Source organism: Mobula hypostoma, chromosome 3, assembly GCF_963921235.1.
Source record: "Mobula hypostoma chromosome 3, sMobHyp1.1, whole genome shotgun sequence".
Taxonomy (NCBI): domain Eukaryota; kingdom Metazoa; phylum Chordata; class Chondrichthyes; order Myliobatiformes; family Myliobatidae; genus Mobula; species Mobula hypostoma.
The window spans coordinates 217,498,634-217,515,598 of NC_086099.1; the positions used below are offsets into that span (position 1 = coordinate 217,498,634).

General features: G+C 41.3%; 1 protein-coding gene across 1 annotated transcript in view; it reads left to right on the forward strand.

The window, feature by feature from the left end:
• The window catches only part of LOC134344530 (WD repeat-containing protein 48), a 115,762-nt gene that overhangs the window by 66,242 nt on the left and 32,555 nt on the right, over window positions 1-16,965 (forward strand). Inside the window, exons 11-12 of the mRNA XM_063044493.1 lie at window positions 7,057-7,154; window positions 10,861-10,968. Of these exons, the coding sequence (XP_062900563.1) occupies window positions 7,057-7,154; window positions 10,861-10,968 (206 nt within the window). The remainder of the gene's footprint in view (window positions 1-7,056; window positions 7,155-10,860; window positions 10,969-16,965) is intronic.

Consider the following 16,965-nt stretch of genomic DNA (forward strand, 5'->3'; position numbering starts at 1 on the left):
GTACAGTATCTTGCATCTTTAATATCTAAATAGCCAGTGATCTCTGTTTTGATGTATTTGGTAACTGAACTTCCACATCTTTAATCAAAAATGTTTCCAAAGATTTTCTAGGTGAGACTAATTAATTTTGCAGTTAAAATTATTATTTGAAACTGAGCTGATTCTAGACTTAGCAATCAAGGAAAACATCATCTCTGCATTTACCAAGTACCCCAAGAACTTTGAATGTTTCAGCAAAATTGCACTTTCTTCTTAACTTTGGAAAATGTAGGTAGAATTTGTTTGATAACTCCTCGTATAACAAGCTCCCCTTCCCTCTTTAGCACTTGTATCCATCCTTGGGTAGGGAGGCCAGATGTATGAGGTATCCCAAAACGGGTCTCAGTGACACCCTCCTCCCTCACAATCAACATTGGCGCACTGCAGGTGTGTGTGCTTAGCCCAGTACTCTACTCCCTCTATACCCATGACCGTGTAGCTAGGTATAGCTCAAATACCATCTATAAATTTGTTCATGATACAACTATTGTCAGTAGAATCTCAGATGGAGATGAGAGGGTATAGAGGAACGAGATATACCAGCTAGTTGAGTGGTGTCACAGCAACAGCCTTGCACACAACATCAGTAAGACGAAAGAGCTGATTGTGGACTTCAGGAGGAGTAAGACGAGAGAACACATTAGAGGGATCAGAAGTGGGGAGACTGAGCAATTTCAAGTTCCTGGGTGTCAATGTCCCTGGTCCCAACATATAAAGAAGGCAAAACGGTGGCTATGTTTCATTAGGCATTTGAAGAGATTTGGTTTGTCATCTAAAACACTCGAAAAACTCTATGGATGTACCATGGAGAGCATTCTGACAGGCTGCATCACTGTCTGGTATGGGGGTGGGGAGGTGTGTGACTGGACCAAAAGAAGCTACTAAAAGTTGTAAGATTAGGCAGCTCCATCTTGGGTAAGTCTCTGTAGTATTCAAGATATCTTCAAGGAGCGGTGCCTTATGAAGGACATGCCCTCTAATTGTTACCGTCAGGAAGGAGGTACAGACGCCTGAAAGCACACACTCAACGATACAGGAACAGCTTCTTCCTCTCTGCCATCTGATTCCAAAATGGACATTGAACCAATGAACATTACCACACTTTTTATAAAATATATATATTACTTATGTTTTTGCATTATTTTTAATCGATTTAATATACGCTAGAAAGTTTATGAACCCTGTAAAATTTTCTCTATTTCTGCATAAACATGACATAAAATGTGATCAGATTTTCACATAAGTCCTAAAATAGAGAGCCCAAATAAATAAATAACACAAAACATTATACTTATTCATTTATTTATTGAAAAAAATGATCCAGTATTTCATATATTTTTGGAAAAAGTGTGTGAACCTTGCCCTCAGTAACTGTTGTGACCCCTTGTACAGCAATAACTTCAACCAAACATTTCCGGTAACTGTTGGTCAGTCCTGCACATCGGCTTGGAGGAATTTTAGGCCATTTCTCCTCACAAACCTGCTTCAACTCTGGGATGTTGGTGGGCCCCCTTGCATGAACTGCTTGCTTCAGGTCCTTCCACAACATTTCTATAGGATTAAGGTCAGGACTTTAACTCAGCCATTCCAAAACTCAATTTTCTTCTTTTTAAACAATTCTGTTGTTGATTTACTCTTGTGTTTCAGATCATTGTCTTGTTGCATTATCCAACTTCTATTAAGCTTCAGGTGACGGACTGCTACCCTGACATTCTCCTGTAAAATGTCTTGATACAATTTGAATTCAATGTTCCCTCAATGAAAGCAGCCCCAAACTATGATGCTCCTTCCACCATGCTTCACAGTTGGGATGAGCAACACACACAAAATGCCGGAGGAACTCAGCAGGCCAGCCAGCATCTCGGAAAAGACTACAGTCGACGTTTTGAGCTGAAACCCTTCGGCAGGACTGGATTTCCAGCATCTACAGATTTTTTCTTGTTTGTGATTGGTTTGCAGTTGGGATGAGGTTTTGGTGTTGGTGTGTAGAAGTGCTTATTTTCCTCCAAACGTAGAATGTGCATTTCTGCCAAAAAGTTTGACTTTTGTCTCATATGTCCACGGAACATTGTCCCAGAAGCATTGTAGAACATCCAGGTGGTCTTTTGCAAACTTGAGGCATGCAGCAATGTTTCTTTTTTGGAGAGCAGTGATGTCCTCCATGGTGTCCTTTCATGAACACCATTTTTTTTTCAATGTTTTGTTATATTGGACACGTCAACAGAAACTCTAGCAAGTTCTCAAGCTTTCTGCGGGTCTTTTGCTGTAACCCTTGGGTTCGTTTTCACCTCCTTCAGCATTGCATGTTGTGCTCTGGGTGTAATCTTGTGCAAGATGCCCACTCTAAGGGAGAGTAGCAACAGTACTGAATTTCCTCCATTTGTAGACAGTTTCTCTTACTGTGGACTGATGAACATTCAGATCTTTAGAAGTGCATTTGTAACCTTTCTCAGCTTCATGCATCTCTACAATTCTTCTTCTAAGGTCCTGAAAGTTATTTTGATCAAGGCACGGTGCACATAAAGAGATCTTTCCTGAGAAGTGCAGGGTCTGTCAGTAACCTGTCTTTGTGTGTCTTTTTATCGAGCTGGGCACCTCAACAACCCACAGCTCCAATCTCATCTCATTGATTGGAACACCTGATTTTGTAGAAGGCATTACCCCAGAGGTTCACATACTTTTTCCAACAAATAATTTTTCTCAATAAATGAATGAACAAGTGTAATATTTTTATGTTATTTATTTAATTGGTCCTCTTTATCTAGTTTTAGGACTTGCGTGAAGATCTGATAACATTTTAGGTCATATTACGTAGAAATAGAGAAAATTCTACAGGATTCGCAAACTTTCTAGCACCAGTGTATACTTAGTGTAATTGATTTGCTTATTTATTTGTTTGTTCTTTCCATATTATAATGTTGGCATGTGGCCAAGTGGTTAAGGCATCGGTCTAGTGATCTGAAGGTCACTAGTTCAAGCCTCAGCTGAGGCAGCGTGTTGAGTCCCTGAGCAAGACACTTAACCACACATTGTTCTGCGATGACACTGGTGCCAAGCTGTATGGGTCCTAATGCCCTTCCCTTGGACAACATCGGTGGCGTGGAGAGGGGAGACTTGCAGCATGGGCAACTGCTGGTCTTCCATACAACCTTGCCCAGGCCTGCGCCCTGGAAACCTTCCAAGGCGCAGATCCGTGGTCTCACGAGACTAACAGATGCCTATAATTATAATGTATTGCATTGTACTGCCGCTGCTAAGTTAACACATTTCATGACATATGCCAGTGATAATAAACCTGATTCTGATTGAATCAAAACATCTCTCCTCCTTGTGTACTTAAATGTAGACCATTGTATGACTTTATGGTTAACATGCCGCCCTATAGAAGGAGACAGAAACTATCCCTACATTTAACTCTAGGTCTGCACTCACTGGAATTCAGAAGGATGAGGGGAGATCTCATTGAAACTTTTCGAATGTTGAAAGGCCTAGACAGAGTAGATGCGGAAAGGATGTTTCCCATGGTGGGGGAGTCTAGGACAAGAGGGCACAGCCTCAGGATAGAGGGGCATCCATTTAAAACAGAGATGCGGAGAAATATCTTCAGCCAGAGGATGGTGAATTTGTAGAATTTGTTACCACAGGCAACTGTGGAGGCCAGGTCATTGGGTGTATTTCAGGCAGAGCTTGATTGGTTCTTGATTGGACACAGCATCAAGGATTAGAGGGAGAAGGCTGGGGAGTGAGAGGAGAGGAAAAAGGATCAACCATGATTGAATGGTGGAGCAGACTCGATGGGCCAAATGGCCTAATTCTGCTCCTTTGTCTTATGGTTTCATGGTCTTAACTGGACCTGATAGACATTTGAACAGCCTTGTCCTATGGGTTATGGACTGAGAGCTGGGGAGTGGGAATAACCCTTGAAAATAGTTCAGGAAACAGTCAGTAGGTCAAACAACATTTATAGAAAGAGAAAAACGTAGTTAGTGTTTTTGGCACTTCAACAGGGTGCCGGTTCTGGTCACCTACCTGCAGAAAAAATATCATTAAGATTAAAAGAGTGCAGAAAAAGTTTACCAGGATGTCGCTGGGACTTGAGCCGAGTTACAGGGAAAGGTTGAATAGGTTAGGACTTTACCCCCTGTAGTGCAGGAGAATTAGTGCAGATCTCATAGAGGTGTACAATATCATGAGGAATATAGATAGCATGAATGCATGCAGACTTTTACCTCTCAAATTAGGTGAGATGAAAAGATTAACTTTATTTGTCACATGTATATCGAAACATACAGTGAAATGTATTGTTTGTGACAATGACTGACACAATTCAAGGATATGTTGGAGCAGCCCACCAGTGTTGACATGCTTCCAGCACGATGTCGCATGTCCACAACTTAGTAACTTTACTAACCTATATGTCTTCGGAATGTGGGAGGAAACTACACGTGAGAATTGAACTGTAAGTGTTGCACTAGCTGCAACTAGAGGTCATAAGTTCAGGGTGAAAGGTGAAATATTTAAGAGGAATCTGAGGGGAAACTTCTTCACTCAGAGGGTGGTATGAGTATGAAATGAGCTGCCAGCGTGGTGGCAGCGAAGTGGTAGATACAGGTTCAGTTGTAACATTTAAGAGGTTTGGATTAGTACGTGCATAGATTGGAGGATATAGTTGGGAAGTGAGTGGATTGGACCAGGCGGAAAATCAGATCAGCACAGACTAGATGGGCTGAAGGGCCTGCTTCTGTGTGGTGGTAGTCTATACTCTATGACTATAAATTTTTTTATAGTGAAGGGCAACAATCCACATGCCTTTTCTAATTGTTTGCTCTGTGTGCATATTAAATTTGTACGAAGGGATATCCAAGTCCTAAATATCAGTCTCTCATCCTTTCAAACAAAAGTTTCTATTTTTTTTGGAGAAAAAATTGCTGGAAAAATCTGCCACATCCTCAGCTATGCTGCTAATTTGCTAATAACTCCTTGAAGGCTCTCTTCATCCTCACCGGCCACAGTACCGAACAGCTTAATTTTCTCAATGAACTAGGATGCATTACAATTAATTTAATCATCCATATTATTGATCTAAATAGTGAACAGCTGGTGCCCCTCTGGTCACATCCTCCGAACTTAGATATGATGTTATATTGTTCTTCTTTTTAACCAATATATAATCCGTGCTTTAAATAATTATTACATGCTTTAGATAAATCTTTGTTTAATAATTTCCTAGTGGCATCTTAGTCTTTCTGAAACACCCCATATCAACTGACTTACTCTTATCTATTCTAAAATTAAATTTTTAGCACCATAACTAGCATAACTCTCCTTGTTGCCTGCAGTCTGTGCTGTTACACCATGTACCACTTCAAAAAGTAAGCCATTTTCCTGAAAGGGAAGTTAATGGGGTACTATTGGTACTATTTTCTACAGTATGTACAATTTTTAGTTAACTCTTTGTAGACGAGATTTCTAGTTCAGTGCCTGTTCAACGTTTGCTGGATGTGGATGCACTCTAAGCACTGTTCCTGATAAATATCCACATTATGTAAATCAGTTTTCCCAGAGTCTGTCTTTGCAAGGAGAAAATGGAGTTTGGTTACCAGCATGGGAGATACATAGCAGCTATGTGGTCAGGTTCATTGAAAGTCAACTGAATCGTGCGTATGGGTGGGTCTGGCAAGGAGCAGATGGATCCAGGAGGAGGAGAGGTTAGGGATTTGGGAGACGATGGCCCCCGTGAGTGATTGGTTGAGATGGGAAAGGAGAGAGGAAAATAAGGACGGATGGAGCCAGGTGGTGGAGGTATAGACCGAGGCTGGAAGGCGATGAAATCAGATAAGGATGATGGGAAGTTAGAAATCATTTTGGGGAGGTGACTGGAACTGCAGGGGTGGGGTATGCTGCTTTCTGCCAGCTGTGTCCTCTCTGCACTCTGACGGTCATGATGCAGCATCTCACACCCTGAAATCTCAGCCATCCCTCTGCCCCCACAGATGCTGCTTGGCCTCATGCCCTTTTCACTTTCCTACCATCAGGGAGGAGGTACAGGTGCCCAAAGACACGCTCAGTATTTTAGGAACAGTTTCTTCCCCTCTGCCGTCGGATATCTGAACAGACAACGAATCAACCCACTATTTTGCTCCCTTTTTGCACTTCTTTTTAAATTTAAAATGTTATATGTATATTTCTTATTGTAATTTATAGCTTTGTTATATGTATTTGCTGCTGCAACCACCAAATTTAATAACTTATATCAATGATATTAAACCTAATTCTGATTCAGAGTGTGTTTGTTAATTCAGAGTATAGCATCTGCAATCTCTTTTGTCTCATAAGTTTAGAAAGGTCAGTGCATCTGCTCACTAATGCTCTTACAAGTAAATGACCGATGATGGGCTTGATTGTGAGTGTGCAGGTGAGGTTCACCTGGATATTGCTGGTGCAGAGGACTTATAGTTAGGAGACTAGATAGGACTGGGTTTGTTCTCCCTGGCGTGAAGGAGGCTGAGGAGGAATCTATGTAAGATTATGAGAGGCGTAGATAAGATCAATAGTCAGGAACATTTTCCCATTGCACTGTCCTCCAAAACAAGGGCGCAGATGAGAAGGAATTTAAAAGGTGATCTGAGGGGGTGTTTTATACAGAGAGTGTTTGATATCTGGAATTTGCAGCCAGAGGAGATAGCGGAGTCAGATACAATTAAAGGGAATTGGATAGACAAGGTGTAGAAGTCCTAATTGTGGGCATATGGAATTCGAGTGGATGAACAAAAAGATCGGCATGGATATGGTGAGCCAAAAGGCCTTTACAACTCTATGAGCTGCTCTTTTAAAAACTTTAGCCTTTGTGAGGGTACTCATAGAAGAATTCTCTTGTCATGTGAATACCAGTGTGAGCCAGTTGGCCTATTTCTGAATCAGGGCTATCATTGAATACTCAGAGGTCTCTTCCTCCCTTCTACCTCCTATATTTGGAAGTGGGATTTTATTCACAGTAATTTTCTCTCTGTCCCCTAGGGGGTGCTAGTATCATCCAGTGCCATATACTGAATGATAAGAGACACATTGTCACCAAAGATACCAACAACACTGTGGCATTCTGGGATGTGCTGAAGGTAAGTACACATTTGCGTCCCCTGCTTGAAACTATTATCCTAACTGCAGGAAATGATTACCAACAAATCTTCGCTTCTGCCTCTTACTACCAAATCCTTCTGAAAACAACTTAAAACACTTGCACTTGGCAGTGGGCTTTAAGGTTGGGCATTACAAATTGTTTCTTGCTCTATCATGCATTTGTCTCTGATAGTGTCTTTTTTTTTGCACAAGGTCTTGTTTATGCACAATCATTTTTTTCTCTTTCTCCTTTCATTGTCTTGTGTAAGTTATATTCTGTGTGTTGATGATATCTATATGTATGTGATGTTGATGTAAGCAGGTTTTTCATTGTACCTGTACCTCTCAGTACTTGTACACATGACAATAAACTTGAATTTAACTTGGATAACATTGTAGTGACTGTCTGCTAGAGGGTTTGCAGAGAACTGCTGGCTAACATAAGAGTCCATGGTAGCATGGACCTCTGCACACTCCAGTATAGGGGTTCATGCACCTGACCTCTGACCCTCCCTCTGAGGTCCCCATCAAATCCAGTAAGACACTGAGCCAAGGAGAAAAATAAATCTATTCAAAGATCAAATTAAATTTATTATGAAAGTACATAGAGTATATGTCATCATATACCTCAAGATTCATTTTCCTGCAGGCATTTACAGGAGATTACAGATATACAATAACATTTATGAAAAACTATACATAACAAAGATGGACAAGTCATGCAAATAATAAATTTAAAAAGTAAATAAAAGTACAAAGAAATCACTAAGTGTATTATCAAAGTACATGTATGTCACCTGAGATTCATTTTCTTGCTCAATAAATCCATAATAGGATCAGTGAAAGACCACACCAACATGGGGGTTCAACCAGTCTGCAAAAGACAAGAAATGGTGCAAACACAAAAATAAAGAAATAAGTAAGTAATAAATATCAAGATGAAGAGTCCTTGAAAGTGAGTCCGTAGGTTGTGGGAACAATTCATTAATAGGGTGAATGAAGTTATCCCCTCTGGTTCAAGAGCCTGATGGTTGAGGGGAAATAACTGTTTCTGAACCTGGTGGTGTGGGTCCTGAGACTCCTGGACCTTCCTGATGGCAGCAGCGAGAAGAGAGCCTCCCTGACAATGGATGCTGCTTGCCTGTGGCAACACTATACAATAGAATCAATGAAAACTACTCACAAACAATCAATGTGCAAAAGTGGAAAGACTGTGCAAATACAAAAATAGTGATAATAATGCTGAACTCCTGCCTCAGCAAGGCCCTGGATCCATTGCAATTTGCCTGTCGCCACATAGGTCAATGGCAGATGCAATCTCAGTGGCTCTGCACACGGCCTTACACCACCTGGACAACAGAAGCACCTATGTCAGGATGCTGTTCATCGACTATAGCTCAGCATTTAACACTATCGTTCCCACAATCCTGATTGAGAAGTTACAGAACCTGGGCCTCTGTACCTCCCTCTGCAGTTGGATCCTCGACTTCCTAGCTGGAAGATGACAATCTGTGTGGATTGGTGATAACATCTCCTCCTCACTGATGATCAGCACTGGTGTACCTCAGGGATGTGTGCTTAGCCCACTGCTCTACTCTCTATATACACATGACTGTGTGGCTAGGCATAGGTCAAATACCTTCTATAAATTTGCAGATGATAGAACCATTGTTGGTAGAATCTCAGATGGTGACGAGAGGGGTGAGATATGCCAACTAGTGGAGCGGTGCCGCAGCAACAACCTGGCACTCAACATCGGTAAGACGAAAGAGCTGATTGTGAACTTCAGGAAGGGTAAGACAATCCTCATACAGGGATCAGAGGTGGAGAGAGTAAGCAGTTTCAAGTTCACGGGTGTCAGGATCTCTGAGGATCTAACCTGGCCCCAACATATCGATGTAGTTATAAAAAAAAGGCAAGACAGCGACTATACTTCAGTAGGAGTCTGAAGAGATTTGGTATGTCAATAAATATACTGAAAAATTTCTATAGATGTACCACAAAGAGTATTCTGACAGGCTGCATCACTGTCTGGTATGGGGGTGCTACTGCACAGGACTGAAAGAACCTGTAGGGGGTTGTAAATTTAGTTGGCTCTATCTTGGGTACTCGCCTACAAAGTACCCAGGATATCTTCAAGGAGTGGTGTCTCAGAAAGACAGTGTCCATTATTAAGGACCTTCAGCACCCAGGGCATGTCCTTTTCTCACTGTTACCATCAGGTAGGAGGTACAGAAGCCTGAAGGCACACACTGAGCGATTCAGGGACAGCTTCTTCCCCTCTGCCATCCGATTCCTAAATGGACATTGAACCCATGAACACTACCTCAGTTTTTTAATATATGTATTATTTCTGTTTTTTGCACTATTTTTAATCTCTTCAATATATGTATACTGTAATTGCTTTACTTATTTTTTTTCTTCTTCTATGTTATGTATTGCATTGATTTGCTACTGCTAAGTTAACAAATTTCATGACGCATGCCGGTGATAATAAACCCAATTGTAATTCTGATATAGTTAATAAATAATACTGAGAACATGAGTTGAAGAGTGCTTGAAAGTGAGTATAGGTTGTGAAATCAGTTCAGCATTGTGATGAGTTAAGTTATCAGGGCAATAACTGTTTTTGAACCTGGTGGTGTGGAACCTAAGGCACCTGTACCTCCTTCTTGATGGTAGTAGCGAGAAGAGAGCATGGCCTTGATGATGGAGATCCTGATGGATGCTGTAGTCCTGTGGCAATGTTCCTTGTGCTCAGTGATGGGAGGGCTTTGCCAGTGATGGACTGGACTACACCACTTTTTCGGGCATTGGTATTTCCATATGCTGCAACCAAATAAGGGGAAAGATGCTACTGTTTTTTCCCTCGTTTTTGCACACACCAAGGGCAGCCCCATTCATTTCACTTGAGCTATCGACCTTCATTTAAAAGTTAATGCTTTTCTGCAATTTTCATGTTATCTTTTTAATTAATTGCTCTTTCAAAATGATAAATTTAAAACTATGAAATTTTACTTTTGTTTCAAGTATCGCAGTTTGAAAGAATGAAAAAGCTTGATGGCTGCATGAGCAGGAGACCAAAGTGGTCCAAATGTAATACAACTTCTTTGTGATTTAACTTTACTTCTAGGGAAAACTTTTGCAGTCCAATTTCACTGAGCTGCTTGAAATCGAGTGGTGAGACTGCTTTTGCAAATTGTATTCAAGTACTTGGATCTCAAGAAGACAAGTTCATGCATTGTTCAGTGGTAAACAATCTGCTTGGTGAACTCAGTGGGTTGAACAGAGTCTGTGGGATTAAAGGAGTTGTCATGATCTCAGGTTGAAATCCTGCATCAAGATTGTAGTCTCTTGTGTCTCCAGCTTAACTGACTGAGTTCCTCCTGCAGATTGTTCATTATTCCAGATTCCAACATCTATAGTCTCATGTATATCTAACCCAAATTGATGAGAGCAGGGTGGTGGACATAGTCTACGTGGACTTTAGCAAGGTCTTTCACAAGTTCCTGCATGTTTATCTGGTCCAGAAGGTTGGAATGTTGGATCCAGAATGAATTAGCCAATTGAATATAAAATTGGATAGGTGATGGGAAGTAGTAGAGGGTTTCTTTGCAGGCTGGAGGTCTGTGACCAGGACTTCTTTCTGTGCTACATGTATGAATCAATACTGCAAGCTTTAATGGTTCATGCATTCCCTGACAGGCTTGCAAAGTGGAAGACCTTGGGAAAGTAGAATTTGAAGAAGAAATCAAGAAAAGGTTTAAAATGGTTTATGTGCCAAACTGGTTTTCAGTGGACTTAAAAACAGGGGTAAGTTCTGATTTTTTTTTTTTTGGTAGCTGTGACTAAATCCCACTATTTTCTTTGCATAGAACATAGAATAGTACAGCACAGTACAGGCCCTTCAGCCCACAATGTTGTGCCGACCCTCAAACCCTGCCTCCCATATAAGCCCCCACCTTAGATTCCTCCATATACCTGTCTAGTAGTCTCTTAAACTTCACTAGTGTATCTGCCTCCACCACTGACTCAGGCAGTGCATTCCACGCACCAACCACTCTGAGTAAAAAACCTTCCTCTAATATCCCCCTTGAACTTCCCACCCTTTACCTTAAAGCCATGTCCTCTTGTATTGAGCAGTGGTGCCCTGGGGAAGAGGCGCTGGCTATCCACTCTATCTATTCCTCTTATTATCTTGTACACCTCTATCATGTCTCCTCTCATCCTCCTTCTCTCCAAAGAGTAAAGCCCTAGCTCCCTTAATCTCTGATCATAATGCATACTTTCTAAACCAGGCAGCATCCTGGTAAGTCTCCCCTGTACCCTTTCCAATGCTTCCACATCCTTCCTATAGTGAGGTGACCAGAACTGGACACAGTACTCCAAGTGTGGCCTAACCAGAGTTTTATAGAGTTGCATCATTGCCTCGCGACTCTTAGACTCTATCCCTCGACTTATGAAAGCTAACACCTCATAAGCTTTCTTAACTACCCTATGCACCTGTGAGGCAACTTTCAGGGATCTGTGGACATGTACCCCGAGATCCCTCTGCTCCTCCACACTACCAAGTATCCTGCCATTTACTTTGTACTCTGCCATGGAGTTTGTCCTTCCAAAGTGTACCACCTCACACTTCTCCGGGTTGAACTCCATCTGCCACTTCTCAGCCCACTTCTGCATCCTATCAATGTCTCTCTGCAATCTTTGACAATCCTCTACACTATCTACAGCACCACCAACCTTTGTGTCGTCTGCAAACTTGCCAACCCACCCTTCTACCCCCACATCCAGGTCGTTAATAAAAATCACGAAAAGTAGAGGTCCCAGAACAGATCCTTGTGGGACACCACTAGTCACAATCCTCCAATCTGAAAGTACTCCCTCCACCACCACCCTTTGCCTTCTGCAGGCAAGCCAATTCTGAATCCACCTGGCCAAACTTCCCTGGATCCCATACCTTCTAACTTTCTGAATAAGCCTACCGTGTGGAACCTTGTCAAATGCATGGTGATGTGTTCCCAGCAAGGTCACACAAGTTGCCCCTGTAAAACAGATAGGCCTTCCCACTGGGTGCTGCAACCATGCAATGTTGGGAAAGATGCCCTGGTTTCTGACCTAGTGGTTGTGAAGGAATGAATGAGTTCAAGGTATCCTGATGAAGGGTCTCGGCTGGAAATGTCAATTGTTTATTCTTTTCTATTGATGCTGCCTGACCTGCTGAGTTCCTCCAGCATTTTGTGTGTTGCTCAGGGTAACATTGAATAATGTTGAAGAGAACTTTGGAGAGGAAATACAGATCAAACTTTTTATTTGAATTGTAAGCTATGAAATAATTTGGAAATGATTTTGGGAAATAAGTCAGTCAAATAAATATTAATTTACTGCTGTCAAAATTAACATTAAGAAGAATGATGGTGCATTTCTCTCAGTAGAGTTGTTTGATGGTCTACGTTATCCTTAACACTGAGGTATTCTGTCACAGTTAGGATACCTAAATGCATAGCGGTTGGCATAATACAATGGTTAGCGTTATGCTATTTACAGCACCAGTTGTAAGATTGTGGTTTAATTCCCACCGCTGTCTTTAAGGAGCTTGTGCATTCTCCCGTAGGTGGTTTCCTCCGGGTGTTCTCGTTTCCTTCCACATTCCAAAGACCCACAAGTTAAGAGGTTCAAAGGTCCACTTTATTGTCAAAGTATGCATGCGTAATACAGCTCTGATATTTGTCCACTCTAGGTAGACAGACAGACCATGGGTGTGGATGAAAGAAAATACATAAACTCCCCTCCCCAAGTGGCACAAAAAAAGAAAAGAAACAGAACTCACAGACCCCGTTCACCCACAGCGAAAAGCAGCCATAGTAACAATCAACACAAAACAAAACAATCCCAGACCCTCCCACTCGCAGAAAAGAACAGCGACGGTAGCACCAAACCCCCAACCCCCCCGACACAAAAAATTAAGAGATCACCCACCCATCAATTGTCCACAAGAAAGAAAACACCAAAAAACTGAAGGAAATAATTAATCACATAAATCTCAGAGTTAATGGCGACACTTGCAGTCAGACCAGCACAATCCTGGCTGATTTGATTGACACAAAATGACGCATTTCATTCTGTTTCAATGTACGTGTATCAAATGAATGTCATCTTTATTCTTCACCATCAAGCATTCTGCAAGTAGTTGCTCCCACTCTGCTTTTGCTGAGTCTTAGCTAACAGTCACGGTCACTCTCTCCGAAGTGCTCTCCCGATGACCACTTCTCCAGCTGCATTTCATAAAATTAACTTCAATCCAGCCTATAACAATTCTCTATTTGGAATATCTACATATTGGTTGTAAAAGCTTCTATCCCCTCTGAGTCTTTCACACTAAAATGCACCTAGTTAATATTTCTATTAATAATAGCGCTGATAGGGTTAGGGACATTTAACAGACCCTTGACTGTGCACATAGATGATGGAAGAGTGAAAGGATATGTAGGAGGGAAGAGTTAGATTGATCTTAGACTAGATTAAAAGGTCAGAACAACATCGTGGGCCAAAGGGCCTGAACTGTGCTGTAATGTTCTATGTTCTGATATTAGGTAATTAAAACCCCCTAGTAGAATTAATTCTGCTGCTTTTTATCTCTCTGAGATTTGTGTGCATATCTGCTCTACTGTTTTCATACTGACTGTTAGAGGGCTCATGGTACACCCTAAGAAAAGTGATCGCCCCCGGTTTGTTCCACTCATATTCTCCCTTGTCCCCAGTAATAGACTCCCAAATCAATGTTGTAATGCCTCCTCCTCTTTTACATCCCCTCTCTCCCTGTCACAGCTGAAGGTTCTGTACTCTTGAATACTCTGGTACAATGTTTCTGATAGTGGCTGGGTCTGCTCCCCGCATTTTTCATGGAATTGTTGTACTTGGAAGTGTTGGACTTATTGTACACTCTGCCTCTGGATGAACTGAATCCACACAGTGGGTTGAGGACTCTGGCCATTGGGTGTAGGCAGTTGAGGAGGTAATGGCCTCCCTGCAGAGACAGCAGGGAAATGCTACTGCACAACTTCCATAGCTACTACAGTCAGTCTCATCTCCTGTCTTGAAGATGGCCTCCCGGAATATCCTTCTCTTCCCAAAGTTTTGGTGAGACTATAGCTTTGTGAGTGATGATGGTCACTGTTGAATTTTTGGATTTACTTGGGGATACCATCTGCTCCTTGGACATGCTATTTCTGAAATGATTTTCTTGTTTTTGTGTGCTACCCTGCTTTCTGACATCTAAGACCAACTCTTGTTGACTTTGGGGGAAAGGTTGTTGTCACCATGTCACCAAGCTCTATCCATCCTATACTCCAACTTGTCGTTATTTCAGATGCAGACCAATTTTTGGCATTGAATTTTCGGATTTACTTGAGAATACCATCTGCTGCTCAGGTCACGTTATTTATACATTTTTCTTAGAGAGTGTGGAACAGGACCTTCTGACCCAGTGGCCCGCACCACTCAGCAACCCGCCTATTCAACACTAGCCCAATCACAAACACTTTATAATGACCAGTTAACCTACTTTTAAAAGGTGAATTGGGATATGGCTTCCTTGTTGATCAGAAAACAGAAGGCCTGTGTAAGCAAGTAAGGGAGCTAAACTCTCAATTTAACCATGTCAGTCACCACCTGCCCCATATGTGGAAGAGTTTACAGTTCTCAGATCAGTACCATTAGCCATCTCCGAATCTGCTAAACCAAAATGACTCATATATGATCCCAAATATCTGCCCAAGTTGCTTCTAATGTACCTATATCCTATGTCAATTAGCTGATTGCCTCCACTATATCCTTACACATTAAAAAATATACCAGGTGTCAAAATTGTTTTATCTTCTCTCAATGTGATCTTAATGGTGGAATATGCTGTCGACTTGGAAACAAGTTCATTAATTTGCCCCTTGTTGAGTTGCAGAGAGATGGGTAAATTATGTGCATTAAACACTCGGTGGCCTTTTTACAACTGTACACTTGCTTGTTAACACATATCTAATCAGCCAATCATGTGGCAGCAACTCAGTGCATAAAAGCTTGCAGACAGGGTCAAGAGATTCAGTTGTTGTTCAGATCAAACATCAGAATGGGAAAAAAATGTGACTTTGACTGTGGAATGATTGTTGGTTCCAGACATTCGTTTCAGTATCTTAGAAACTACTGATCTCCTGTAATTTTTCACACACAGCAGTTTCTAGAGTTTACAGGTGTGAGAAACAAAAAGAGAATTCTGTGAGTGACAATTCTGTAGGAAAAAATGCCTAATTAATGAGAGAGGTCAGAGGGATTAGCCAGACTGGTTCAAGCCAGTAACTCAAATAACTCAAATAAACACACATTGAGACAGTGATGTGCAGAAGAGCATCTCTGAACATGCAACACAATAAACCTTGAAGTGGACGGGCTACAGCAGCAGAAGACCAGAATGGGTTCCACTCCTAATCCTAATTATTGGCCACTGAGTGCATTTCTGCCTCGGACCATTCTTCTGTCTTCTCAGTCAGCTCCAGAGTGGCACTGCAGATCTGCTGTGAAGATCTCTGCAGGTGGGGTGGAGGGGGCTATACTAAAGAAGGTGGAACATAATATTAGTTTCAGTGCTCCATCGTAAAGGATATTTTTCCTTTAAAGGTCCTTGACTTGAGGAACCAAATAACTGTAAAACTGAAATGTCTTTAACTGATGTCGTCTAGTGTTCCTGTCGATCGTAATTTTATCCCTCAAGCTGTTCAAATTAAGGTAAATCCTGTAGGTGTTTTATTTTAAAGAAAGGAAGCAAGTACATAGACTTTTAAGTTTGTCTGCTTGAAAAGGCCAGCAGTGGCAGCTCATTTAGTTTGTAACTGAAACCAAGAGCATTTCTCATTGCATTCACTTTGGCAGAATATTGGCTTTATTTTCTTTTGCCAGAGCTTTTCCTGCCTGTCCCTTTGTGCCCCTTATGAGGTTCATAATTCTGATAAACCTCTTACTAATCCTCAATTTAATCTTCTGTCACTTTTTATCACCTTTTATGTTTTTTTGATTGTATTTTCTACTTTTCCAGAACAGCTTATCGGTTTTACACGATTACTCTTGCAAGCTTTTTCTATACAATTGTATTGAATGAAAGGACTTTTAAGTATGTCTGAAGCCCTGTCTTCTAAAATGTGATATTCTTCTAAAAAGATCTGTCCTGTTAGCAGCCTGCACATTCCTGGATTGTAGTGGTCCAAGAACTCTAAGTAAGCTTGTAGATAACTGATTTCCCTGGTGGCTAATCGTTCGCCGTAGACTCAGCTATGCATTTTACTTCAGTGAATTTAGTAGCAGTGACGTTGTAGGGCAAATATTTGATTAGAAAATCTAAGGAACTATTGGCTCAGAAACAATTATACAATTAACCCTATCTACTTCATTATAGAGCATGAAAATGTGGGGCGAAAAGCATAACTGAAACAGGTTCAGATTTGCAATTTTTCATGCGAGTGTTATTTATAGCTTCATTAAATGTCTTTTACAAAGTTATCTTTCTCAGTGATTCCTTTCATGTCTTTATTTTGGTCTTTTCTACGGAGGCCCTGTGTCCTTCCAATTTCCTGGCATTGATTTTTAACCTCTTGGTAATATCTTGTCACTGGTGTCAAAATCCTCTGGCATTTCTGTCATTCAAATGCTTGATACTATTATTTAGTTGAGGTCATGATCTAACGAATGGTGGAGCTGGATGATGATGGATTATCAAATTGTGACGGCGAGGGAAGGCTGCAGCATGAAGGGTCCTCAATCATCTTG